Here is a 25,855-nt window from a genome sequence, read left to right on the forward strand (position 1 = left end):
AATCACAGCACAATTCTAGAGGATTTGATGCATAAAGTATATTAAAAAGTTGTATAAGTTTAAAAAAAAAAAAAAATACAATAAATAGCCTTTATTTCCTGAAACAGGAATACCCCCCTGTAGATATAATAGTAATAATAGCCTTCTACTTTATAAAAGTAGGCTTCATTCTCACTTACCGACTCTGGTAAAACATGTAATTCTACAAATAAATTTGCAGGGACAAGGATTTAAAACAAAAAATTTTTTTTACTAAAAAAATAATTAGCAATTTAAATTTCTAGACCGAGTTTTTACCTTTTTTAAAAAGAAACCCATCCAGGTGACCAACACTCAAGGATAAACATATAAAATTATTGCACGTTTACAAAAATATTGGAAATATATAGAAAAAGAATATTAGAAAGATTTGTTTGTAGACATCTGAAAATAAATCACATCTCAATATGGTGGATACAGCAACATAAAATATATAATGCTTATATATAAAGCGGCAACCAAATGGTCCACTAATCCTCAACACAAAGGGAAGGAAATTCTAAATTATAACAGGGGGTCAAATCAATCGTTTTCCTGCTCCTCTTGGTTCACCGCCTTGAAGGGCAAAGTGGTTTGTCCTCTCTCGGGATCTTGCATTCGGAGAATTCGGATAATATTACTAAGAGGAAGCGAGCTGCAAAAGAGAACAAAAAATACACAATATTACATTAACGTATTAAAATACAAAAACATCCTCATCAAATGGAGTTAACGCCTTCAACTGTCCTCAATTTTCATTTTTGCTCTTTTTCCCATAAACATTGCCATATGAAGTTTCTCCATGTCAGTGCGATTGCGCCATGCCAAACGACTGCCCTCGGCCATATGACCAGACACATTTACTGTATTTTTTTTTTTTTTTAATCTCATGGCTCCATGCAGATTTAATAAATGTATTGTTTTACCTCATGTTTTGTGGCGTTAATAAAATAAACTGTCGAAACCTCTGGGAATCCGCCATAGTAAGCATCATATCCATGGATATCCTCCTATTCACCATATCCTACAAGACAGAGCAGAGGATGCATCAGAAGTGAGATGTAGAGACATCAAGGAGAAAGACGTCCACAAGGAGAATCAGCATCTTCCATCATGGCACCTCAGACTACCAACAAGAAACCTGCCCTGTACTGATGGCAGGCACAAGGGAGAGTTTTCTTTCTTCTTGGAGAGGGCTATTCGCATACTTTTACCAGGGTTCAGAGCCCCCTGACCAGTTAGAACTCCTTAATCAATACTGACAAAGAACAGAATATCTGATGTAAAGACGTTGCATCAGCACTCATCGGAATGTAGTGTGGGGTCATCAAATTAATGAATACATAAGGGAATGATATGTGAATCCCAGGGCTTTCTGATCAAAGCCATGAGGTCAGGTGTAGAATATACACCTACACAAAAAAATATAAAAACATACACATATCCAACATGGAAGTGAGTGGCATCGGAGCAACTCTACACATATACATGGCGGTAGAGGAATGCGGGTGGCCTTCCGGTTTCTTGACTCTCTGCAACCTCAGCTCTCCCTTCTCAAAGCATCAAGAGTTGTTCCGACACCGCTTACTTCCATACTTGGTGGTGAGCAGTGCTGCTGACATCCAGTAGACATATCATTAAGGACGAGTGCATGGCCGGCAGGTATCGTGCATCTGTCTTAACTGGACTGGTACATGGAGACATTTGTAGTCCTCAGTCATTATTGCTAGGACGTCATTGGTGCCCCTCACCTCCCAATGATGAAGTGAGTTGTCCCAGACCACAAAGGCAGAGGTCTGGAAAAGACCGGCTGCTAAGAATGGAAGCAATAAATAATAGTGCTGCCTGCAGATGATTGCTGTCGGACAAATATTTCTATGGCAGGCATCCATCTCTCCTGACATCCCCATACACATGAGAGAGGGGCGAAAAACACCCGAAAACAAAAGGATACAGCATAGAAATTCTAACTGCTGTCTAACGTCCTCTCTCACCTGTCAGGCGAGAATCGGGAGACCCCTATACTACACATCAGTTGAAAAGTGATTATCGATTTTCTTCTGATGTGTATGGCGGCCTTTACATTCCTGCAATATATTGTTGGGGTTTAGAGATCTGTATTCACTAGTTACGTGCCGCAAAAGGCAGCCATTCGGAGAATATACGGGCCTGGATGTGGCCTACAGCTACACTACTATAGACCAGAATATACATTACCATATAGACATCAAATTCATCCAGACATCTGAAGGGAGATTCTGCAATTGACCAGAGAGCGAGCACAAAGCAGACGGTAGAAAACGATCTCTCTCCCCCGGACAGAGACCTCATGTCAGACAGTGCTGCCTTGTTTCCTTCTCCGGGCTGGACCTGTGGAGGAATATCACAGGGTGACTAGAAGAATGACATCTCACCTCGTATGAATGCTTTACCTAAGGAAAGGGATGACAATTATCTTTTCCAGGAGGAAGAATTTTTTTAAAATAATTTTTAAGATCAACTTACAGTTATGGCGAGAGTTTCATTCTTGTGGTCAAAGGCGATTTTTCCAGAATAAGCTCTCTGAGACAACAAGGAATCAAAGTAAAACTTGCATCGTAAAGTAAGGTACCTGCAAGGGAAGGAGCAGAGGGGGAATGAATATTTCTAGTGATCGAACAATGGCCGCTATTCTGTGCTGCAGATCACACTTTGCATAATGAACGGCTGATGAAATTTGAGAATAAAGCCCCCCCCATATACAGTCATGGCAGAGCGTGTTGGCACCCTTGAAATTGATCCAGAAAATTAAGTATTTCTCACAGAAAATTATTGCAGTTCCACGTTTATTTCCTTTGCATATATTGGAACACAAAAAAAAAAAAAAAAAAAAACAACACAGGAAAAAAGGCAAACTAGACAATTTCACAGGAAACCACAAAAGGTTGGCACCTTTCCAAAACTGTGGTCAACAACCTTGTTTTAAAGCATGTGATGCTCGTTTAAACTCACCTGTGGCAGGAAACAGGTGTGGACAATATGAAAATCACACCTGAAACCAGATAAAAAGGGGAGAAGGTGACTCAATCACTGCAGTGTGTGTCTGTGTGTGCCTCACTAAGCATGGAGAACAGAAAGAGAAGAGAACTGTCTGAGGACTTGAGAACCAAAACTGTTGAACAATATCAACAATCTCAATGTTACAAGTCCATCTCCAGAGATGTTGATGTTCCTTTGTCCACGGTGAGCAACATGATCAAGAAATGTATAACCCATGACACTGTAGCCAATCGATGTGGACGGTAGAGAAAATTTGATGAAAGGTTGCAACGCAGGATATGCCGGATGGTGTATAAACAGCCCCAATCAAGTTCCAGAGAAATTCAAAATGTCCTGCAGGCTCAGGGTGCATCAGCGTCAGGGCAAACTATCCGTCGACATTTGAATGAAATGAAAACGCTATGACAGGAGACCCAGGAGGGCCCCACTGCTGACAAAGGCATAACGCTAGACTGAAGTTTGCTAAAATATATGCGGGAAAGCCAAAATCCTTCTGGGAAAGCGACTTGTGGAGAGAAGAGAACAAGACAGAGCTTTTGTTAAAGCACATCATTCTACTGTTTACCAAAAACGGAAAGAGACCTACAAAGAAAAGAACACAGTACCTACAGTCAAATATGGTGGAGGTTCAAAGATATTAGGGTTGTTTTGCTGTTTCTGGAACTGGGTGCCTTAACTGTGTGCAAGGCATCATTAAATCTGAAGATAACCAACGGATTTTGGATCACAATGTAGTGCCCAGTGTCAGAAAGATGGATTTGCATCCTAGGTCATGGGTCTTGCAGCAGGGCAATGATCCCAATCATACTTCAAGAATCTCCCAAAAGTGGATGGAAACAAAGTGGTGGAAAGTTCTGAAGTGGCCAGTAATGAGTCTGGATCTAAATCTCATTGACCAGATGTAGAGAGATCTTAAAACTGCTGTTGGGAGAAGGTGCCTTCAAATATGAGAGATCTGCAGCTGTTTGCAAAAGACGAGTGGTCCAAGATTCCAGTAGAGAGGTGTAAGAAGCTTGTTTATGGTTATAGTAAGCAAAGAATTGCAGTTATTTATTCCAAGGAATGTGCAACTAAATATTAAGTTGAGGGTGCAAACAATTTTATCCGGCCCATTTTTGGCATTCTATGTGAGATTATGTCCAATTTGCCTTTTTTTTCCTGTTTTTTTTGCGTTGTTCCATTATACGCAAGTAAATAAACATGTGTACAGCAAAATGTGTAGCTCCAATAATTTTCTGTAAGAAATACTTCATTCTCTGGATCAATTTGAAGGATGCCCACACTTTTGTCAATGACTGTACATCAGATAGCTGTCAGCTGAATGGTAGATCGTAAGTCATTTACCTCGCCCCACTCCCTGCTGGAGCAGGACTCTCCGACTCTGTACAGGAGTGCTTGCACTGCCAAGAGCTTCTGTGCTCTCTATGATAGAGCAGATGACAGACATCTCTGGCGGCGGTATGTACAGAAAAAAAAAAATAAAAAAATAAAAAATCAGCGGTCCGAACCCAGACCTTTCCAATCCATAACTCACCCGATAATCATCTGTCAAGGGGAGACTTTTGAATGAACCAGTCCATACAGAAAAGGCCCCAAGATACAGAGATTGCCATCACCAATATATGTCCCTGACCCTGAGAGTCTCACGACTAGGGAGCATGTTCGGGTGATGATAGAGTGATTTCGACATGCTTGAACAATATATTTGAGTCCCATGCCTGGAGGACTTGCGGCTGTTAGGCAATCTCTGCATGTGTTGCAGCTGTCTATCAAACTGGTAATCCCTACATGTGTGGCTGCTGTGGAATATTTTTTGAGCACGCCGAAGACAATCGGTTATCACCCGAACATGCTCAGATAACACCCTATCCGAGCATGTCTGCCAATCACTACTCATAACCTAACTTGCCCATCACACACACTGATTTCCAGGAAGAAAATTTAAGGAGGTTGTAAGCACTGCTGAAAAATCCAGTGTATCATTACTAAAACTCTGTGCTACGCATTCCTCTGATATTCCTACTGGAAACGTGTGAATGAATTGACAACTTGGTCATCATTTCCCTTTTAAATATGGTGTGTCCCCATAATCAGTAGTATGTGGTGACAATCCCAACTTTTGGAGAATGGTAACAATCAGTTGTCAAGTTATACAATGTTCTATGAAAAGATGCTTAAAGTGGGGTTGTTTATTGTTGGACAACCCCTTTAAACTCACCTGACAGCTGGAGCTAATCTGCGGCTGCAGCTGTCAAGTGACATTGTTTGTGACATGCGACCGCCAGGTGGGACGCAGCAGTCACATCGGAGGGATGTTGCTGGTCTGGGTTGAACATGTGCGTTTTATTTTATGTTGCCGCCTGGGGAGCTTAAAAAGGTGGCCACACCAGGCGGACGCTGGGGCTCCTGCCGGAACATTTAATCTGTTCTGTCCGACTTGTTGCAAAGTTTCCTCTTACTCTGCTTTGCAGCAGAGACCCCCACAAACACAGCGAGAATATATTCCTCTAGTATAATTCATTTCGAAGAGCTTTACAGACCTCATCATCACTGTCTCCATAGGGGCTCATAATCTGAATTATCAGTATTTTTTTTTTTTTGGAGTTTGGGAGGAAAATCAGTGATCTCAGACAAAACCCCAGTAAATACGGCAAGAACATACAAACTACTTGCTGATGTTGTTTGGGGTGGGATTGCATCCTGGGACCCCCAAAAAATTATAACCACAGAGCTGACCTACATCTAAGGACATGTCCAATCACATGATCGATAGGTCTCACTTGCCACTTGTCCTGGGAGCCGATCAGACCAAAGTTTAACCAAAGTATATAGCATTTACATGTTTAAATTGGTTTTCCCATGAACAAAGTTAATTTTAAACAATAGATCTTGGAATATTAATAATTTCCACAATTGGAAGTGTTAAAAAAATGTTCCTGTGCTGGGATAATCTTATAAAATTGCCCCTGCTGTGCACGGTGTAATGGCGGTGTCTGACCGTACAGAAATATGGTCTGATCATACCACAGCTCCTGGGCAGGGGGGAGGGGGGGTAAAAGAGTATACAGACAGGACAGCACAGGACCACAGCAAAATCTTTCTTTGAAGTAAAACATTGTTTAAAAACAGGCAGGGAAATGCTTTACCTCACACAGAAAAAAAAAAAAAAATCAGGCTTCATGTTTGTATACTCTTTTCCTCCCCCTCCCCAGGATCTGTGGTATGATCAGACCATGTTCCAGCACGGTCAGACCCTGTCATTACACAGTACACAGCAGGGGCCCATTTATAGGATTATCTCAGTACAGGGACATTTTTTTTAAAAACATTCAATTGTGGAAATTGCTATTATTCCAAGATATATTGTTTAAAAACAACTTTAAAATTAACTTTGTTCATGAGAAAATCCCTTTAATGTCTCTGCTTTAAGTCATTGAATGGAAACGTTTACTGTTTACTTCTAAATGACAACCAGTCCTGGTTATGTGTTTATCACACAGGAGGAGGACTCAGTACAGTGCACCCCCACTGTGTGTCAGAAATGAAGAGGCCATGAAAACCTACAGTAACACATGAAAATGTAAAAAAAAAAAAAAAAAAAAAAAATGTTATAACTTCTCATTACACACAGGCTTTATTTGCCAAAATGGGAACGCCCCCCACCCCCGCCCCTGAACCTGAAATTGACTTTATTGTACTGGCAAAGAGAACTGGTTATTAATAATGACAGAGATAAATCCAAGGTTAAGAGATGATATCCAAAGTTCTCTTGGTGGATTCGTTATCAGTCACATCAATTAAATGAATATTATACCGTGACTGAGGAAATGTCATCGGAAGACAGGAACAATAGTATGTGCATACAGATGAAGCAGTCACCACGCGGATATTAACTGTGCCAGGGACAAGCCGAAATTGTGCACTTTACTACAGAACGATTCATTTCCTGGGTTCATGATCATGGACTGTAAGCTTGCAACCTCTACACAAGTCAGACAGCAAAAAACACAACGATTGAGCTTGGTTTGAGTTGGTACACATGCAGCACATAAATGTGTGGCCTCCCTCTTCTGAGCTGGAAATTGTATTTAAAGGCTTCCCTGACTGGTGTCCATTGATTGGGACCCGGTCCTTTTGACTGCCCTTATTCACACATGGACGTCAACTTTGACACATAATAATAATAATAATTTTATTTCTATAGCGCCGACATATTCCACAGCACTTTACATTTCAGAGGGGACTTGTACAGAAGATAGACATTACAGCATAACAATAATCACATAGATTATAACAGATACCAAGAGGAATGGGGTCCCTGCTCGCAAGCTTACAATCTATGAGGAAAACATGGATTTTTGTGATAACTCACAGTAAAATCCTTTTCTCCAAGACGCTCATTGGGGGACACAGGTACTGTGGGTGTATGCTACTGCCGCCTGGAGGCTGACACCAAGTGAAAAAAAGAGGTTAGCTCCTCCTCCGCCGTATAAACCCTCGCCCCGATTGCGGGCGGAAACCAGTTTGGAGCAAAAGCAGTAAGAGAACAAACAAAAATCAGACATCAACCTTAATGCAGGTAACAACATGTCTAGAAAATAACCACCCTAATCTCAGAGAGCATATTAACTAAAAAAACAGAAGCCAACTTGGCTAACATGGTGCTGTGTCCCCCAACGAGCGTCTCGGAGAAAAGGATTTTACGGTGAGTTATTACAAAAATCCATGTTTCTCCTTCGCCTCATTGGGGGACACAGGTACTGTGGGACGTCCTAAAGCAGTCCCTGGGTGGGAAGTTGACTCACCGATCCAAGCTACATGCACCTCCTGTCTTAAGGTGCGCCACCGCTGCTTGGAGAACCCTTATATCCAGGTCCGCATCCGCCAAAGCCCGAGTATAGATATTGTAATGTTTAGTAAACGTATGCAGGCTGGACCAGGTCGCTGCCTTGCAAACCTGTTCCATCGAAGCCTGGTGCCGAAGCGCCCAAGAGGCGCCCACTGCCCGAGTAGAGTGTGCTCTGATCCCTGCTGGAATCGGCGTGCCTCTGATACGGTAGGACTCCTGAATAACCAAACAAATCCATCTGGCTATGGTCGATTTTGAGGCAGCGAGTCCCTTCCTGCGACCTTCAGGGAGCACGAACAGCGTGTCTGACTGATGAAAGGGTGCTGTCCGCGACACGTACCTCCTGAGTGCTCTCGCCAGGTCTAACGTATGCAGGGCCTTTTCCACACGGTGTACCGGTGCTGGACAAAAAAAAAAAAGAAGAGGGCAAGACAATATCCTCATTAATATGAAGCGCGGAAATGACTTTTGGCAAAAAAGGAGCAGCTGGTCTAAGAACCACCTTGTCTTTGTAAAAGGACAGAAACTGGGATCGGCAAGATAACGCTGCCAGCTCCGAGATCCGCCTGATTGATGTTATAGCTACCAAAAACACCACCTTCCAGGAAAGGTATGACAAAGATATCCTGTAGTGGCTCGAATGGAGCTTCCTGCAGAACACTTAGGACCAGGTTAAGGTCCCAGGCGTCCATAGGTGCCTTATAGGGAGGTACCAAGTGGGCGACCCCCTGGATGAAAGTCTTTACCTGCAAGTTGGTAGCAATCTTGCGCTGAAAAAGGACGGATAAAGCCGATATCTGTCTCCTGAGAGAACTGGGGGCCAAGTCTGAGTCTAGGCCAGACTGGAGAAAAGCCAAGATATTAGGGATGGAGAACCTCAGAGGCGAACAACCGTTGCCCCGACACCATGCAAAGAACACCTTCCAGGTGTGGTGGTAAATTCGTGCTGAGGGAGGCTTCTGGGCGCTAACCATCGTAGCAACCACTTTGCTCCCAAACCCTGCCTGCGTCAGAATCCAAGATTCAACGGCCAAGCCGTCAAACACAGGGCCCCTGAGTTCGGGTGGCAGATCGGCCACTGAGAAAGTAGATCTGGGCGGTCTGGCAGTCGCCATGGCACGTCGACGAGCAGCTGCACCAGATCTGCGTACCACGACTGATGAGGCCAGTCTGGGGCCAGCAGAATCACTGGCACCCCTTCTGCCTTGATCTTCTTGATGATCCTCGGAAGTAGTGGCAGTGGGGGGAATAGGTATGGGAGGCGAAACTGATTCCATGGCAGAACCAGCACATCCACAGGGATTGCCTGCGGGTCCCGGTATCGCGCGACAAATACGGACACCTTGGCGTTTACCCTGGAGGCCATCAGATCCACATGCGGTGTTCCCCACCGTTGGCAAATCTGCTGAAAGACCTCTGGGTGTAGTGACCATTCCCCGGACGCAAGCCCCTGCTGGCTGAGGAATTCTGCCGCCCAGTTCTCTACCCCCGGGATGTGGACCGCCGATAGCAGCGAGCGGTTCCTCTCGGCCCAGCGAAGCATGTGCCCTACCTCGCGCATGGTTGCCCTGCTTCGGGTGCCCCCTTGGTGATTTATGTAAGCCACCGCCGTGGCGTTGTCCGACTGAACCCGGACGGGGCGGCCTGCTAGGTGATGAAACTGTAGCAGAGTCAACCGGATCGCCCGTATCTCCAACAAGTTGATCAGGAGGCGTGCCTCCTGCGGCTGCCACCGTCAGTGGGTCATGTGGTGGCGAAAAACCGCTCCCCAGCCGAGAAGGCTGGCGTCGGTTGTGACCACCATCCACTGCTCCGGGGGAAAGGGTTTCCCCTGAAGGGAGGAACTGATTGTCCACCACTCTAGTGACTGTCTGACCTGAGAGGACAACCGGCACCGATGATCGAGAGTGAATGGGTTCTTGTCCCAGGCTGACAAGAGGGCGTGCAGCAGGGGACGAAGATGGAACTGGGCGAATGAGATCGCTTCCATCACTGCCACCATTTTCCTTAGAATCCTCAAGCAGAAACGGATGGTGTGAGGGACTGGTTGGCGCAGTACCCACGCTCCCTGCCGAAGGGCTAGGGCCTTGTCTCTAGGGAGAATTACCAACCCTCGGCAAGTGTAGAAGGTCATCCCTGAAAAGGAAATTCTCTGAGCTGGCACAAGGGATGACTTCTTTACATTGACCAACTACCCTAAGCGGGGAAGAGTATCTAGCGTAATGCTGACACTTTCCTCGCATTCCCTCCTTGAAGGGCCCTTGACCAAGAGGTCGTCTAAGTAGGGGAACACGACTATGCCCCGGGAGAGCTGGATGGCCATGGGGACAGCCATGACCTTTGTGAACACTCTGGGGGCAGTGGCTAGCCCGAAGGGCAGCACTGCAAACTGAAAACGTAGACCATTGATGACGAAGTGCAGAAACCTTTGAAGGAGGGAAAATGGGGATATGTAGATAGGCGACCTGGATATCGATAGAGGCCAAGTACTCTCCCTGCCCCATTGACGATATGACTGAATGGAGAGACTCCATCCGGAAATGTCTAATCCGGATAAATTTGGTCAGGCGCTTTAGATCCAAAACGGGCCTGACAGTCCCGTCTTTTTTGGGGACTGGAAACAGATTGGAATAGAAGCCCTGGGTCTTCTCATTTTCCGGTACCGGAATGATAACTTCGTTGTGGCTGAGCAAATCGATGGCTCCTAGGCATCCACTTTGGGAAGAAGGGAAAGAAAAAAATCGACTTGGGGGGTACCTGACAAATTCTATCTTGTACCCTGTGGACACCAGCTCTCTCACCCATGTGTCGTGTGCGATACTGAGCCAGGCGTGGTGAAACCGGAGTAGGCGGCCGCCTACCTTGCAGGTGTCGCCTGACAAATGCCCCGAGTCATTTGGCTGAAGATCTTTGGGACCTGGATCCCCTCGACCTGGACTGGTTAGCATGCATCCTCCCCAATCGGTTGGTTCTATATAAGACCTGTCAGTCCCTATTCTGGTTGGGGCGCCCTGATGCGGCGGAATTAGCCGCTGTCGTCCACCCGGGGTTTCGAAAGGCCCGAAAACGCACCTGAAACTGGTGACGAACAGCGGTTTGACCTTTTATTGAGGAAGAAAACCGCTCTTGCTGCTTGTGGAGTCGGAGATGAGCTGATCGAACTTCGCTCCGAACAGGCGGCCACACTTGTATGGTAGCCCTATCAAGGACTTTTTTGAGGCTGAATCGGCCCGCCATGTCCTTAACCATAGCGCTCTCCTAATGTAGATTGCATTTGCGGCTGCAAGTGCCACGCAGTTGGCCGCATCTAAAGATGCATTAATCAAGTAGTCCCCCGCCATGGCTATCTGATTTGTGATTTCTGATACTTCCACTGGTAGGTCTATGTCCTGCAAGGCTCTATTCAAAGTTTCTGACCAATAAATCATGGCCTTGGCTACCCACGTTGCTGCGAACGAGAGAGAGAGTGCTGATTCTGATGCCTCAAACACTAAGCAAGCCAAGTTCTCTATGAGACGACCAGTGGGATCCTTAACAGAAGAACCACTAGGCACGGATAGCAGAATTTTTGTAGCCAAGCGCGACACAGGTGGATCCACCGTTGGGGATTCCGTCCACATTTTACGGAGATCTGGGGCAAAAGGATACTTCGCCTCGAGTGCCTTCTGGCCCGAGAACCGCCTGTTCGGCCGTTCTCTGTGTCTTTGCATTATGTCCTCAAATTCAGGGTGAGTGCAAAATACTCTATGGGAACGCTTGACCAGCTTAAATGACACCTTATGGCCCGCAGCCAGAGTGGAATCATCCTCAATCCCCAGAGTCTGGTTGACGGCTTCTATGAGACTGTCAACTGTTTCCTGACCACCTGGCGTATCTAGGTCAAGGGGTTCGTCCGAGTCGTAGTCCAAGCCTTGCTTGCTATCGACTGCTGGTGACGGCGAGCGAGAAGCAGAGCTCACGGATGCCCAGGCACCAGATGGACCGGGAGACGCCGTGTGGGTTCGTTTTCCTCGCGTCTGCCTGGAGTGAGAGCAGCCCCTGCAGGCCAGAGGCTCCTGTGAGGTAGAGGACCCCTCTAAGACAGGCGAGCCCCTGTCCTTGCCCCTATCTGGGGCCCGAAGGGACTCGATTGCTCTCATAAGTGACGCAATAGATTGCGACAGTGATAACACCCATTCCGGGAGACTTGGTACACTGGGCTCGGTCACAGGGGAGGGCTCCTGAGCGCGTTCGGACTCGCAGTCTTTGCATACTCGCTTGGTCTGCGCCCGCGGAAAAGCAGACTGACAGGAGATGCATGCAGCATATAGGAACGTATGCGCCTTAGCTTTTCCTGACATGCTGTACCTGTCAGGGCTCCGTGCTGAAAAAAATGCCGGGGGAGGGCGTTCTTTATTCCTGCCAGCGTGGCCTCTCTGGGGGGCTGGGGGGCAGCACTTCCCCTAGTCCTGTGTCCCCAGTGTCCTCAGCGTCGCTTTAGGCTGTGGGCCCACGTAGCGTTTTAAAACGCTCACTAAAAACCGGACTCCTTCCCAGAAATCGCTCGTTTTTTCCCCACGCGATTTCACCACGATTTTACCGCGATTATGATTGCGATTTTGCCGCGATTTTCGCGTGCGATATTCAAGCACTTTCCAAGCGATTTGAAGCATCGCTTGGAAAGTGATTGACAGGTTGGTCACACTCGTCAAACATAGTGTTTGACAAGTGTGACCAGGTTTTTACTATTGAGGCCGCCTATGCGGCCTCAATAGTAAAAGATAGGATGTTAAAATGCTAAAAAAAATAAAAAATTTGGGGTATATTTACCTTCCGGCGTCCCGCGCTGCATTCCCGGGCCTCAGCGTTCCCAGTAATGCCTTGCTATAGCGATCTCGCGAGACCGCTAGAGTCACGCGAGACTACGTCATTACAGGGCCTTGCCGCAAGGCATTACTGGGAACGCTAGGCCGGGAATGCAGCGCGGGACATCGGAAGGTAAATATACCCCGATTTTTTATTTTTTTATTCTTTTTTTTTACAGGGGTATGGTACCCAGGGCCTGGAGGACAGTCTCCTCTCCTCCACACCGTGGGTACCAACCGCACATGAGACGCTTAACTTCCCGCATGGTGGGCATAGCCACATGCGGGAAGTAAGCAATTCTCATGCATTCCTATGGGTGCGGAATTGCGGCAATTCTTTGCGATTCCGCACAAAAGAATGAGCATGCTGCGATTTTTTCCGCGATGCGATTCCGCCGCGGAAAAAAGCGCAGCATTAGCACAGCATGTGTGGAATGCCATAGGAATGCATGGGGGGCGTTCTGTACACGATTTTTAAGCGTTTTTGGGCCGAAAATCGCAGCAAAAACGCTTAAAAATCGCTACGTGGGCACACAGCCTTAATCTGCGTGCCACCACTGCAGGCCGGCCCCCGGAAGAAAAAAAGGATCCTGGGGGCGGTACTTCCTACTGCGGCCTAGCTTTGGCCTGAAGCCGGGGCCTAAATTTCTTTCGGCGTCCGCCCAGGCCACGGGGGCGGGGGCGCCGTGACGCGATGCCGGGGACTTCCGACCGCGGCTTAGCGTCGGCTGAAGCCGCGGCCTCGATTTTTTCACCCATCCGCCCGGGGGGTGGGCGGTACCGCTGGACCCCAGAATCACGGCCGGAACAGGATCCGCCGCTGCCGGATGCTGCAGAAGCCCTCCCTGGCCATCCGCCTCCATTCAGCTCAGGTAGAGGGGAGGGGGGCCATGTGAAGTAAGGACGGTGCAGGCACCCTTGCTCCATCTAACCCCTTCAAGGGGTGAGGAGAGGGACTGTCTGCCACCTTGCCCCACCGCAGTCTTCAGCATTGGCGGGGCAGTGGCCGCACGGACTACACTTGTGCCTCTGTGCAGCCTAGGGTTTCAATACCCGAGGGTGGACAGGGCTAAGTCCGGCATCATGTCCCACGGTGCAGGAGAGAATACGTGGAGGGACACTCGCACGTGCTCGCCCGTTGTTGGTTTGGGGAGATCGGACCCCTTCCATAGGGTCCGTCGCCCGTATCTCACCTCCGTGGTCTGACAATATCCCACGTCGCGGGAGAAGATACGTGGAGGGACACTCGCACATGCTCGCCTGTTTTTGGTTTGGGGAAATCGGACCCTTTCAATAGGATCTGTTGTTCCTATCATCTTCATGTGAAAAAATGGAACATCCGGATAAAAAATCCCAGTTGCGGGAGAGGATACGTGGAGGGACACTCGCACATGCTCGCCCGTTGTTGGTTTGGGGAGATCGGACCCTTTCAATAGGGTCCGTCGCCCCGGTCTTATCTTCATGGGGAAAAAGAGAAAAAAAAAAAGAATCAGTCTTGAGACCGACGTGTGCCTCCAACAGACACTAAGCAAAAAAACTGGTTTCCGCCCGCAATCGGGGCAAGGGTGTATACGGCGGAGGAGCTAACCTCTTTTTTTTAACTTAGTGTCAGCCTCCAGGCGGCAGTGGCATACACCCACAGTACCTGTGTCCCCCAATGAGGCGAAGGAGAAAAAAGGTAGACACGAAAGGTGGGTGGTAACAGTTGCCTTCATTGTTTGGACCAGCCATAATGTTAAGTGTGTAACAGTACAGACACAGAGGGCTAACAGATGCATAAAGCACGTGGGAACATGATGCGAGGAACCTGGTTATGATAAAACTTTTGACTGTGCCACACATGGATAGTTAGGTTAATGTGTTGAGGCGGTAGGCCTGTCTGAATAAATGTGTTTTTAGGGCACGCTTATTTGTAGGGATTGGGGACTACTCGTATTGCCCTGGGAAATGCATTCCAAAGAATTGGCGCAGCACGTGTATAGTCTTGGAGATGGGAGTGGGAGGTTCTGATTATTGAGGATGCTAACCTCAGGTCATCAGCAGAACGGAGGGCACGGGTAGGGTGGTAGACTGAAACGAGGGAGGAGATGTAGGGTGGTGCTGAGCCATGGAGTGCTTTGTGGGTGAGGGTAATAAGTTTGCACTGGCTTCTGGAGTGGATGGGTAGCCAGTGTAATGACTGGCACATGGTAGAGGCATTGGTGTAACGATTGGTGAGGAATATGATCCTGGCTGCAGCATTCAAGACAGATTGGAGGGGGGAGATTTTGGTAAGAGGGAGATCAATTAGAAGAGAGTTACAGTAGTCCAGACGAGAATGAATAAGAGAAACAGTAAGAGTTTTTGCAGAGTCGAAAGAAAGAAAAGGTCGAATTATAGAAATGTTTTTGAGGTGCAGATAACAAGAGCGAGCCAGTGAATGATTGTGGGGCACAAAGGAAAGCTCGGAGTCAAGTATGACCCCAAAACAGCGGGCATGTTGCTAGGGAGTAATACCGGAAGCACACACAGAAATGGCAATGTCGGGTATAGGTGCACTATTGGAGGGAGGAAATACAAGGAGTTCAGTCTTTGACAGGTTCAGTTTCAGATATAGTGAGGACATGATGTTAGACACAGCGTTTAGACAATCGCTGGTGTTTTCTAAAAAGGCAGGCGTGATGTCAGAAGAAGCATATAATTGGGTGTCATCAGCATAGAGATGGTAATGGAAACCAAATCTACTAATTGTTGGACCAATAGGGGCAGTGTACAAAGAGAAGAGGAGGGGGCCTAGAACCGATCCTTGGGGAACCCCAACAGTAAGTGGAAGATGTGGGGATGAAGAGCCAGCAAAAGACATAGTAAAGGAGCGGTCAGAGAGATAGGAGGAAAACCAGGAGAGAACGGTGTCCTTTATGCCGATGGAGCGGAGCATAGTGAGGAGGAGCTGGTAATCCACAGTGTCGAATGATGCAGAGAGATCCAAGAGAATTAGCATTGAGTAATGACCATTTGATTTAGCTGTTAGTAGATCATTAGATACTTTAGTGAGGGCAGTTTCAGTAGAGTGTAAAGAGCGGAAACCGGATTGGAGAGGGTCGAGAAGAGAGTTATCTGAGAGATAGCGGATAAGACGGGAGTGGACCAAGCGTTCCAGGAGTTTAGCGATGAAGGGAAGATTAGAGACAGGTCTATAGTTAGCGGTACAGTTTTGGTCGAGGGATGGTTTTTTAAGTAGTGGATGTATGATGGCATGCTTAAATGAGGAGGGAAAGATACCAGAAGAGAGAGAGAGAGGTTAAATATTCTAGTTAGGTGAGTGGTGACAGCAGGGGAAAGGGACTGGAGGAGATGTGACGGAATTGGGTCACTGGTGCAAGTGGTTGGGCGAGAAGATGCAAGGAGCCTGATTACTTCTTCTTCTGTGACTGGTTCAAAATCAGAGAATGAGCTAGATGCAGTGGGGGAGGGAGGACAGTGCATGGTATGAGGTGATTGGGAGATAAAATTGACCATATCCAACAGGAAATTTTCTTTGAAGTAATTGGCCAGATCTTCAGCTCGAAGCTCCGTGGTTGGGGCCTGCACTCTTCGGTTGAGTAGAGAATGAAAAGTGTCAAAGAAACGTTTAGGGTTTTTGGACTTTGAGTTGATGAGGGTGTTGAAATAGGTTTGTTTGGAGAGGTGAAGGGCGGTGTTGTATGTTCTAAGCATAAACTTATAATGGATGAAATCTTCGGGTAGATTGGATTTTCTCCCCAGTCGTTCGGCGCACCTGGAGCACCGCTGCAGGAAACGTGTTTGCAGGGTCTGCCAGGGCTGTCACCGTCTGTGTCATGTTGTTCTATATATATAGGAGGTGAAATTTCATCCAGGGCACTTTGAAGTGTTTCATTGTAATGCTTCAGTGCAGAATCAGGACATGAGAGGGAGGAGATTGGGACCAATGATGACTGCAAGTTCTTCATAAGTTTCTGGGTGTTAATGGCCTGTATGTTTCTATAAGTATGGACAGTGGGGGTACCTGAACGGGATGGCAGTTCTTGATAGAGAATATGGTTTTTAATATTAAACTGTGTAGGGACCTCCCCAATCAGAGTCACCTTGTCGACGGTGGGACGGCTTTTATGCTATATTTGATCAAATACAGTATTACTTAGGCCTCTTTCACACATCAGGTTTTCGCCATCAGGCGCGATCCGGCACTTTTGACAGAAACCGGATCCGGCGAAATGCAATGCCGGATCCGGTTCCCCCCCCATTGACTTGCATTTGCGCCGGATGGCCATGCGTTTCATCCGGTTTTCGCCGGATCCGGCAATGTGTCGCGATCCGGCGTCTGGAAAAAACGGCTACTGTAACGTTTTTTGTCTCCGGCGAAAAAGCCGGACACGCCGGATCCGGCGCGTCCGGCTTTTTTACACAATGAAAGCCTATGAGCGCCGCAACGCGCCTGATCCGGCGAAAGCCGGATCCGGTTTTTTTGGTCTGAGCATGCTCAGTAGCTCTGCCCACAAGACATATATAAAAGCAAGACAGTGGGACCCACAGCCACACCCAACATGCCACCCAAGAAAGCAACCAAGCGCAGCAGGAGAAGGCAGGAGACCACTGCAGCACCATCAGCACCACCACCACCCCAAATGGAGCAGCAAATGGAACATGCTGAGGAGGGGAGGCCAGCAGCAGATGAGAGACGGTAATTATCAAATCCCCCATTCCTCCAAACTAGGGCTATTGAATATCAAGATATTCATTGGCCCTTTGTTTCTCTTTATTCAACAGCCGCCCAATAGATGCAGCAGCAGCAGCGGCAGCAGCTGGAACACCACCCACAGGCATGGAGTGTGGCCACCAGGAAGACAGCACATCATCTTCTGGGAGCCCTCCCTCGCATCGTCAGCGTTTGACGGTAAGTTTATATTTCCAAAATCCATCATCTCTGTAATATATGTCTATTCATTGCCTTTTATTTCAAAACAGGATTCACAAGATGAAGAGGAGCTCCCAGAAGAAGGAAGGGGTGGACAGACACTTGGAGTGGGCTCACAATTGGTAAGTTTTTTGCATCAAACGCAGAAACACAACATCACACTACACACAACACATAGAAAACAATGTTCTGCAGACCACACACAGCAAACAAATGCCTACATCCAAAGACATAACATTTTTTGTTTTCTTCTCTAGTCTTCCCAATCTGGTGCTCGGCCAAGAGGTCCTCGCAGTGCCTCCCAGGGTCGTCGGTGACAGCAACGCGGCGGTCACCAGCGTGTAAGTATAAATATTTTTGCTTTGTTTTTTTGCACTTTTTATTTCATTTCTTTTGTGGAGGCTAATTATGTTATTTTTGTCTTTTTCTTTAACAGCCTTCACAGCGTGCTCCCGACTCTGACGGTGAGGATGGAGGACTCGATGTGAACCACCTCATCGATCTCGTCAGAGAAAGGGAGCCACTCTGGAATATGGCTGACCGCCGCCACGCTGACCTTATCGTTACCCGACGACTCTGGGAGGAAATCTGTTCGCTCCTTGTGGGCCGCTGGGAGGACCTCGATGTTCGGGCCCAGATTAAAGAGCGTAAGTATATACAGTACCGGTTGCTTGATGTAAACCAGTGTTTCCCGAACTCCAGTCCTCGTGGTCCCCACGGATCATGTGTTCAGGATTTCTATTTACTATGGAAATCCTAAAAACATGACCCCTGGGGACCATGAGGACTGGAGTTTGTGAAACACTGATGTTGTATACTAACCACTCCTTTCTCGTTTCAGGGAACAGAATTGTGAATCGCTGGCGGTCTGTGAGGGATCGTTTCAAGAAGGAGTTCAATAAAGAGATGCGGGCCCCGAGTGGATCTGGAGGACGCAGGAGCAAGTACAAGTACGCACAAGCCCTGTCGTTCCTCCGGGAAACAATGGTCACTAGAAGGTAAATATTACACACCACATGTGAAAAAAAATGTTAGATGTAACTTTTTTTTTTTCAGCCAGGGCCATACCATGTCACTATTTTAATTGTTTTTTTTTCTCTTTATTCCACAGCACGGTGAGAAGCACTCGGGAGCCTGCACGATTGGACCCTTCTGAGGCGATCCCTGAGGAGACCGGCACCGAGGGACACTTCGACCGCCCCGGTACATCTGCACCTTCCCAGCCTTCCCACACATTCGACCCATCTGTCCCATCCACCAGCACAGGAGCATCGTGGCCGCCTACATTACATGAAGCTGCTGGTGAGGAGATCGCTTTCCCTTTACCCCACCCTTCTGCCCCTGCCACCTCTAGTACACCTGCGGGTACTGGGCGGCAGCGGCAGAGGGGTCAGGAAAAGAGTTATGCGCCAGAGTTCTTGCATCTGAATGCATCTTTCCAGAACTGTCTAAAAGTCTTGTCAGAACAAATCTCCGCAGGCTTTCAGCAGATCAACTCCAGCATTCTGGAGGTGAAGACACTTCTGCAAACCATGCATTCAGAAGCAAGATCTTCGCCAAACCACACCTTTTTCAGGTCTGTTGTGGAGCGCATGGCAACACTATCTCCTACCCAGCAGATGCATGTAATGCATTCGTGCCACGGTGCTCTACAGCAGGTTACCTCCCAACCTCCACCTCCCACCACTGTAGTTCCTCCACCTGCACCCCCTCCAGCCACTTTCCATCCTCCCCCTCCTATTACATCTGCACCCCCTCCAGCCACTTTCCATCCTCCCCCTCCTATTACATCTGCACCCCCTCCAGCCACTTTCCATCCTCCCCCTCCTATTACATACCAGCAACCTCACCAGTACCAGCAACCTTCCCAGTACCAGCAACCTCCCCAGTACCAGACATCTCCCCACTTCCAGCAACCTGCCCCGTACCAAACTCCTTCCCCGTACCAAACTCCTTCCCCATACAACTTTCCATCAACATCATCTGCTCCTACAGTCCCTGCCCAACCCTCCACTCCACCGCCCACCACCTCTTCTGCCTCCCACATGTCCACCCATTCTGTAGCTTTTTCCACACCATCACCTCTAACTGTTCCTTCCCCACCACGATCCCAGTCCTCTCTCCACACTCCCATTGTCGAAGTGTCCCGCAGCCCCTCCAGCAGTATTTCCACCCCACACTACACCGAGTTATAATGTTTTTTTTGTAATAAAAATGCCCATTTGGTTGGTTTCAAACCTTTATTAAAAAAGTTTTTTTTAACTTTAAAAACAGTTTACACAAAAAAAAATATTTTAAATAAAAGTTAAATTATTGTTTACACTGGTTGTCTGTCATTTCTTTCTGCGGCGAAATATGTTTAAAAAAAAGGTTAAATACAGGGTATTTAAAAGGTAAAAAGGTATTCAAAACCAGGTATATAACTGTGGGTAAATTTTAGCTTTTTGCCACAGTTGTGTTCCTGGTTGTGTTTGAAGCAAAGTATTTCACCTGAAAAGTTGTGTTTATTGTTGGTGATTTCCTAACAATGTACACAACTTTTGTTAAAAGGTGAAATACTTTGCATAAAACACAACCAGGTACACACCTGTGGCCTAAAGCTAAAAATAGTAAGACCATGACAAGATAGCCAACTTTGGTTGGCAAAGGTATATACTGTTGGTCCAGAAGGTACACAAGTTTGGTTAGGGCACAAATCTTTCACACTCTGTCATCCTGCCAGTGTACTCTGCCTTGAGGTGACATAAAGTATAGTGCAAAATTGTCCCTCATTACTGAAACCGTCACAGAACTTCTAGTGGTAATATTTCCAATGACAACATCCATCTTCGCCAGTAACTTGCTCTTCTCTCCAACCTGCACTTTCTCCTCTACAACCTGTCAAAGAAGGGCTGTAGGAACATGCTATATATAGTTTTCCAGTAGCCAATCCCGTTCGGAAGGCCACAAGGGTCAATTTTAAAAACCGGATCCGGCGTAATCCGTCGGAAAACGGATAGAAAAACAGATGAACCGGATGAGACGGATCCGGTTTTGTCTGTCAAGAACAAGACGGATCCGGCAGAAAACCGGATCCGGCACATCAGGTTTTACAAAACATTTGCCGGATCCGGCATTCCGGCACGACGCCGGATCGCGCCTGACGCCGAAAACCTGATGTGTGAAAGTAGCCTAAGAACTCTGAATTATTTAGATGCACTTTTGCTTTTTATTTAATTACGGCAGGGTTTTTCTCATTTTGTCTTTTGTAGGTTTTGTATACAAGTCAGACAGCACAGATTAAATATGCAAAAAAAAATGTGAGCAATATCTGCAATGCAAAAAAAAATAATCACACAAGCATTGAAAAACACCCCCAATAGAAGGGCAGACACACCAGCAGAGGCCTACGCTCGGTGTGTCCCAACGTCACAGTAATTAATTAAATGCATGATATGACCAGATAGACCTACCTGCGAAACTGCTGATAAGTCTTGTATCGCTGGGCCATGATATCGTCTAACAATCTCACAAACACTTTCAGATTCTTCACTTTGGTTTCCATATCCTGATAGTTCTCTTTTGCAGCATAGTAATCTCTGGATAGAAAAAAATGCAATAGATTAGCGTTCAGATATTACACTAACTTCTTCACACCCATCTCACAAAAATCAACAGGCTATTAACCTCTTAATAATTGGGTCAAATTTTGGAAACCTGACAGGTGTCACTTTATACAGTAATACCTCTGGAGTGTTTTAACATCACATTGATTTTGAGATTCTTTTTTTCGTGACACATCGTACTTTATGGTAATAATAAATTTATGTTGATATGTTTAGTGTTTATTTTAAAAAAAAAAAAAAAATCAGATTTTACAAAAATTTAAAAAAAATAGAATTACACTTACCGGTAATTGGGTTTCTAAGACCCTCCACGACAATACACAGGAGGTTGCCTCCCCATCCTAATTAGGGACAGGAAACAAGAGGTTAAATAGTCCTCCCCTTCCTCTAATCCCCAGTGTTTTCCAAGGACCACATAGAGTGAATGCTTGATTTATTATTTATTTACACTAATCAAATTAACATAATTGTTAGGGGGGGGGATTACCCCTGCTGTCGTGGAGGGTCTTAGAAACCCAATTACCGGTAAGTGTAATTTTATTTTCTCTAATCCCCTCCACGACAGCACAAAGGAGGTATACCAAAGAATAATGCTTTAGGGAGGGACCACAGCTTGCATGACTTTCCTTCCAAAGGCTAGATCTCGTACTGACATAAGAGCTAATTTATAATGCCTAGTGAAGGTATGGACTGAGGACCAGGTCACAGCTTTGGACGCATTTGCCTTTTCTGCCCAGGAGACGGAGACAGCTCTAGTGGAGTGGGCCTTCAAGGATTCAGGAGGAGGTAGATCCTGATTTTTGTAAGCGGCCATGATTGCTTTGTTGATCCAGTTAGCTAGGGAGCTTTCAGACGCTTTTTTCCCTTTGTTTGGTCCGCCATACTGAATAAAAAGATTCTGATCTTTCCTCCATTGTTTTGTTTCTTCCAAATAGAAAAGGACCGCTCGCCGGACGTCCAGAGAATGGAATCCTACTTCTCGCTCATCTTTCGGACTGTCACAGAAGGAGGGCAGTATTATTTCCTGGGACCTGTGGAAATCAGAAGACACTTTTGGCACAAAGGACGGGTCTAGCCAGAAAATTAATCTATCGTTCAGAATTCTTAGAAAAGGCTCTCTGATGGATAGAGCCTGAATTTCGCCCACCCTTCTTGCCGTTGTAAGGGCTACGAGAAGTGCGGTTTTCCAGGATAGTATATCTATCTGGGTCTGGTTGATAGGTTCAAATGGAGGGATCGTTAGACCCTTTAGTACTACATTCAAGTCCCAAGCTGGGACCATACTGGATTTTTTGGACGGATTTTGGAGGCTGCTGACATGAATCTCCTGATCCATCGATACTCTGCTAGGTTTTGGTCAAAGTAGGAACTCAGGGCTGATACCTGGACTTTCAAGGTACCGTATATACTCGAATATAAGCCGAGATTTTCAGCCCAAAAAATTGGGCTGAAAGTCCCCCTCTCGTCTTATATTCGAGTCATATACAAAGGGGGTCAGAGGGGGAGGGGAGGCGGGGGTGTCAGGTCATACTTACCCGTCCTGACGCTGTGTCTTGAGCCCCCAGCTTCTCCCCGTGCTCTCTCTTCCTGCCTTCAGCGGTCACGTGGTGCCGCTCATTAAAACTCATGAATATGCGCATATTCATGAGTTTTAATGAGCGGTGCCACATGACCGCTGAAGGCAGGAAGAGAGAGCGCAGAGAAGCTGGGGGCTCAAGACACAGCGTCAGGACGGGTAAGTATAGCGATACTCACCTGTCCTGCGTCCATGGCTGCTTGCTGCTGTCTGTCATCGGTCAGTGACTTCAGACAGGAGAGGGTGCGGTGACTTGGTTACTGCGCGCTGCGCCCCCTGCAGTCTGAACGTCACTGACTGATGACGTGGCAGATAGCGGTGAGCAGCCATGGACGCAGGACACGTGAGTATCTCAGGTGCCAGCAGTGACACCGGCACCTGACACCCAGCGACGGAGAGGTGAGTATGTCTTTTTTTTTATTTTTACATGCAGCAGCAGCAGCATGGGGGCAGCATATGGGGGAACAATCTATGGAGCTTCTTATGGGGGTCAGCATATGGGTGAACAATCTATGGAGCTTCTTATGGGGGGCAGCATATGGGGGAACAATCTATGGAGCTTCTTATGGGGGGCAGCATATGGGGGAACAATCTATGGAGCTTCTTATGGGGACACCATATGGGGGAATAATCTATTGAGCATTTCCCACTCTAGGCTTATACTCGAGTCAATAAGTTCTCCCAGTTTTTTGTGGCAAAATTAGGGGGGTCGGCTTATACTCGGGTCGGCTTATACTCAAGTATATACGGTACTTGGTTTTAGTCCCTTGGATAAGCCGTCCTGTAGGAAATCTAAGATCTTTGCCAAGTCTGGGTGGAAGGGATCAATGAGAGTGGATCCATACCATGCAGAGAAAGTTTTCCAGATTTTGGAGTATATGGCATTTGAGATTGGTTTCCTACTTCTTTGCAAGGTGGATATCACCGCATCTGAGAGGCCTCTGGCTTTCCGGATTGTGGTTTCAGAAACCAGGCTGCCAAGCTTAAGCTGTGGGAAGCCGGATGAAAGATGGAACCTTGATGTAGTAGGTCGTAGTCCAAAGGTAGGATCAGAGGACCCTCTGAGTTCATTAGTCTTAGGGCTCCGAACCAGCTCCTTTTTGGCCAGAGAGGGGCGATCAGGATAGTTTTGACCCCGTCTGTCCTGACCTTTTGCAGAGTCCTTGGTATTAAAAGGAATTGGTGGAAAAGCGTATGCCAGTCCGAAGTTCCACAGGTGAGCGAAAGCATCCAATCTTGAATGTTTTTTGTTTGGACCTATGGAGAAGTACTGTTTTGATTGGCATTCTCTCGGTTCGCGAATAGGACTACCTCCGGGAGACCCCATTTTTTGATTATGGTGTGGAATACTCTCATATTGAGGCTCCATCCTCCCGGATCTATGTCTGTCCTTCTTAGGAAGTCTGCCTCGACGTTGTCGGATCCTTTCAGGTGGAGAGCCGATAGGGACTGGAGATGGCGAACTGCCCAACCAAATATTCTTGCTGAAATGTGTTGCAGGCTTCCGTATTATTTGCTGCCCTGATGACGTAGATAGGCCTTCGGTGGTCATATTGTCTGAGTAAATCCGGACATGGGTTCCCTGGATTGATGGCTCTGCTGCCTTTAGGGCTTCTTCTACCGCTCTCAGTTCTCTGTAATTGGATGACTGTTTTTCCCTGAGATGATATTGCTCCCCAACCACGTTTGCTGGCGACTGTTGTGATTGACGTCATAGGATATTGTATCCAGGGTATCCCTTTTGCTAGGTTTTCCTGGTTGAGCCACCAGTTGAGAGACAGCTTTACGTGTTGGGGTAGGGAGACTCTCATATTGAGGGTCTCTGGGTCTTTGTTCTAGCGGGATAGGATAAATTTTTGACGTATTCATGAGTGAGCTTGGGCCCAGGGGACCACCTGGATGCAAGAAGTCATTGACCCTAATGTTGAAATGGCGAACCTTATAGTCACCCTTTTTTGACTTTTTAGAGTCCGAACTTTTGATCTTACTCCTACCTGCTTGGTGGGCAGAAGAAACGATATTTGGTTCTGGGAATCTAGGAGGATCCCTAGAAAGACCTTCCTGGTTGAGGGATTCAGGTCTGATTTTTCCCAATTTACAATCCAGCCAAGGGATGCCAGGATCCGCAGAACTGATTGAAGGTGCTCTCAGAGTGGTGTTGGAGGGAGTCATGACCAGCAGGTCGTCTAAGTAAGGAACGACACATATATCCTTTCCTCTGAAGAATGCTACCACTTCTGCCATTATTTTTGTAAATGTTCGGGGTGCCGATGATATGCCAAAGGGCAGAACCTTGAACTGGAAGTGGTGTACTTCTTCGTCTAGAGTGACTGCGAACCTTAGATACTGCCAATAAGACGGATGGATGGGTACATGGTAATAGGCCTATTGGAGATCTATGGTGACCATGGCAAAATCTTTCCCGATCAATGATATTGTGGTCTTTATCGATTCCATCTTGAAGTGTTGGTACCGGATATGCTGGTTCAGCTTCTTTAGATTGATGATGACCCGATATTTCCCGCTTGGAATTTATACTAGGAACAGCAGGGAGTAGTGGCCCTGACCCTGCTCCGGTTCTGGAACTAGTGATTACCGCCGATGATAGTTGGGAGTTCCGAATGCAGAATTTTTTAAAGTTTTGCTGAAGGGAGGTGTGTTACTTCCAGGTTTTGAGGGGGGCCGGAGGAGAATTCTATTTTTACGCCCCATCTGACAGAGTCTAGGATTCCTTGATCTGTAGTTATCCTCTGCCAGCTCAGGAAGTAGTTTGCAATTCTGCCCCCTACCTGCTTGGCATCATTCCCTGTCTGTCTGAATGAAAGTCGTGAAAAATATTTCTGCTTTTTCTGCCTTTTGGGTAGCTCCATCGCCCCGTTTTTCCTTTCCCCCTGTATTGAGGGGCTTGAGCCTGGGGTGGGCGAAAGGGCTTTTTCTTTGGCGGTTTCGGTTTGGGAAGATTTTTCTTCTTCTCAGTCAGCTTCTCTAGTAATTCGTCCAGTGCTGGAC

The 25,855-nt window shown here is 46.9% G+C and overlaps 1 protein-coding gene across 2 annotated transcripts in view; it reads right to left on the bottom strand.

Moving 5' to 3' along the window:
• Positions 1-229: 229 nt before the first annotated feature.
• Positions 230-25,855, bottom strand: part of SMC6 (structural maintenance of chromosomes 6) — a 165,164-nt gene continuing 139,538 nt past the window's right edge. For both annotated transcript variants that reach the window (XM_073568268.1, XM_073568269.1), the window contains exons 23-27: positions 21,118-21,243; positions 2,524-2,629; positions 2,236-2,388; positions 945-1,042; positions 230-673 (exon numbers count right to left, since the gene is read on the bottom strand). In XM_073568268.1, coding sequence (XP_073424369.1) covers positions 562-673; positions 945-1,042; positions 2,236-2,388; positions 2,524-2,629; positions 21,118-21,243 — 595 coding nt within the window. In that variant the 3' untranslated portion in view covers positions 230-561. The remainder of the gene's footprint in view (positions 674-944; positions 1,043-2,235; positions 2,389-2,523; positions 2,630-21,117; positions 21,244-25,855) is intronic.

This window comes from Dendrobates tinctorius, unplaced genomic scaffold (genome assembly GCF_039654945.1).
Source record: "Dendrobates tinctorius isolate UK_male_01 unplaced genomic scaffold, ASM3965494v1 ptg000021l, whole genome shotgun sequence".
Taxonomy (NCBI): domain Eukaryota; kingdom Metazoa; phylum Chordata; class Amphibia; order Anura; family Dendrobatidae; genus Dendrobates; species Dendrobates tinctorius.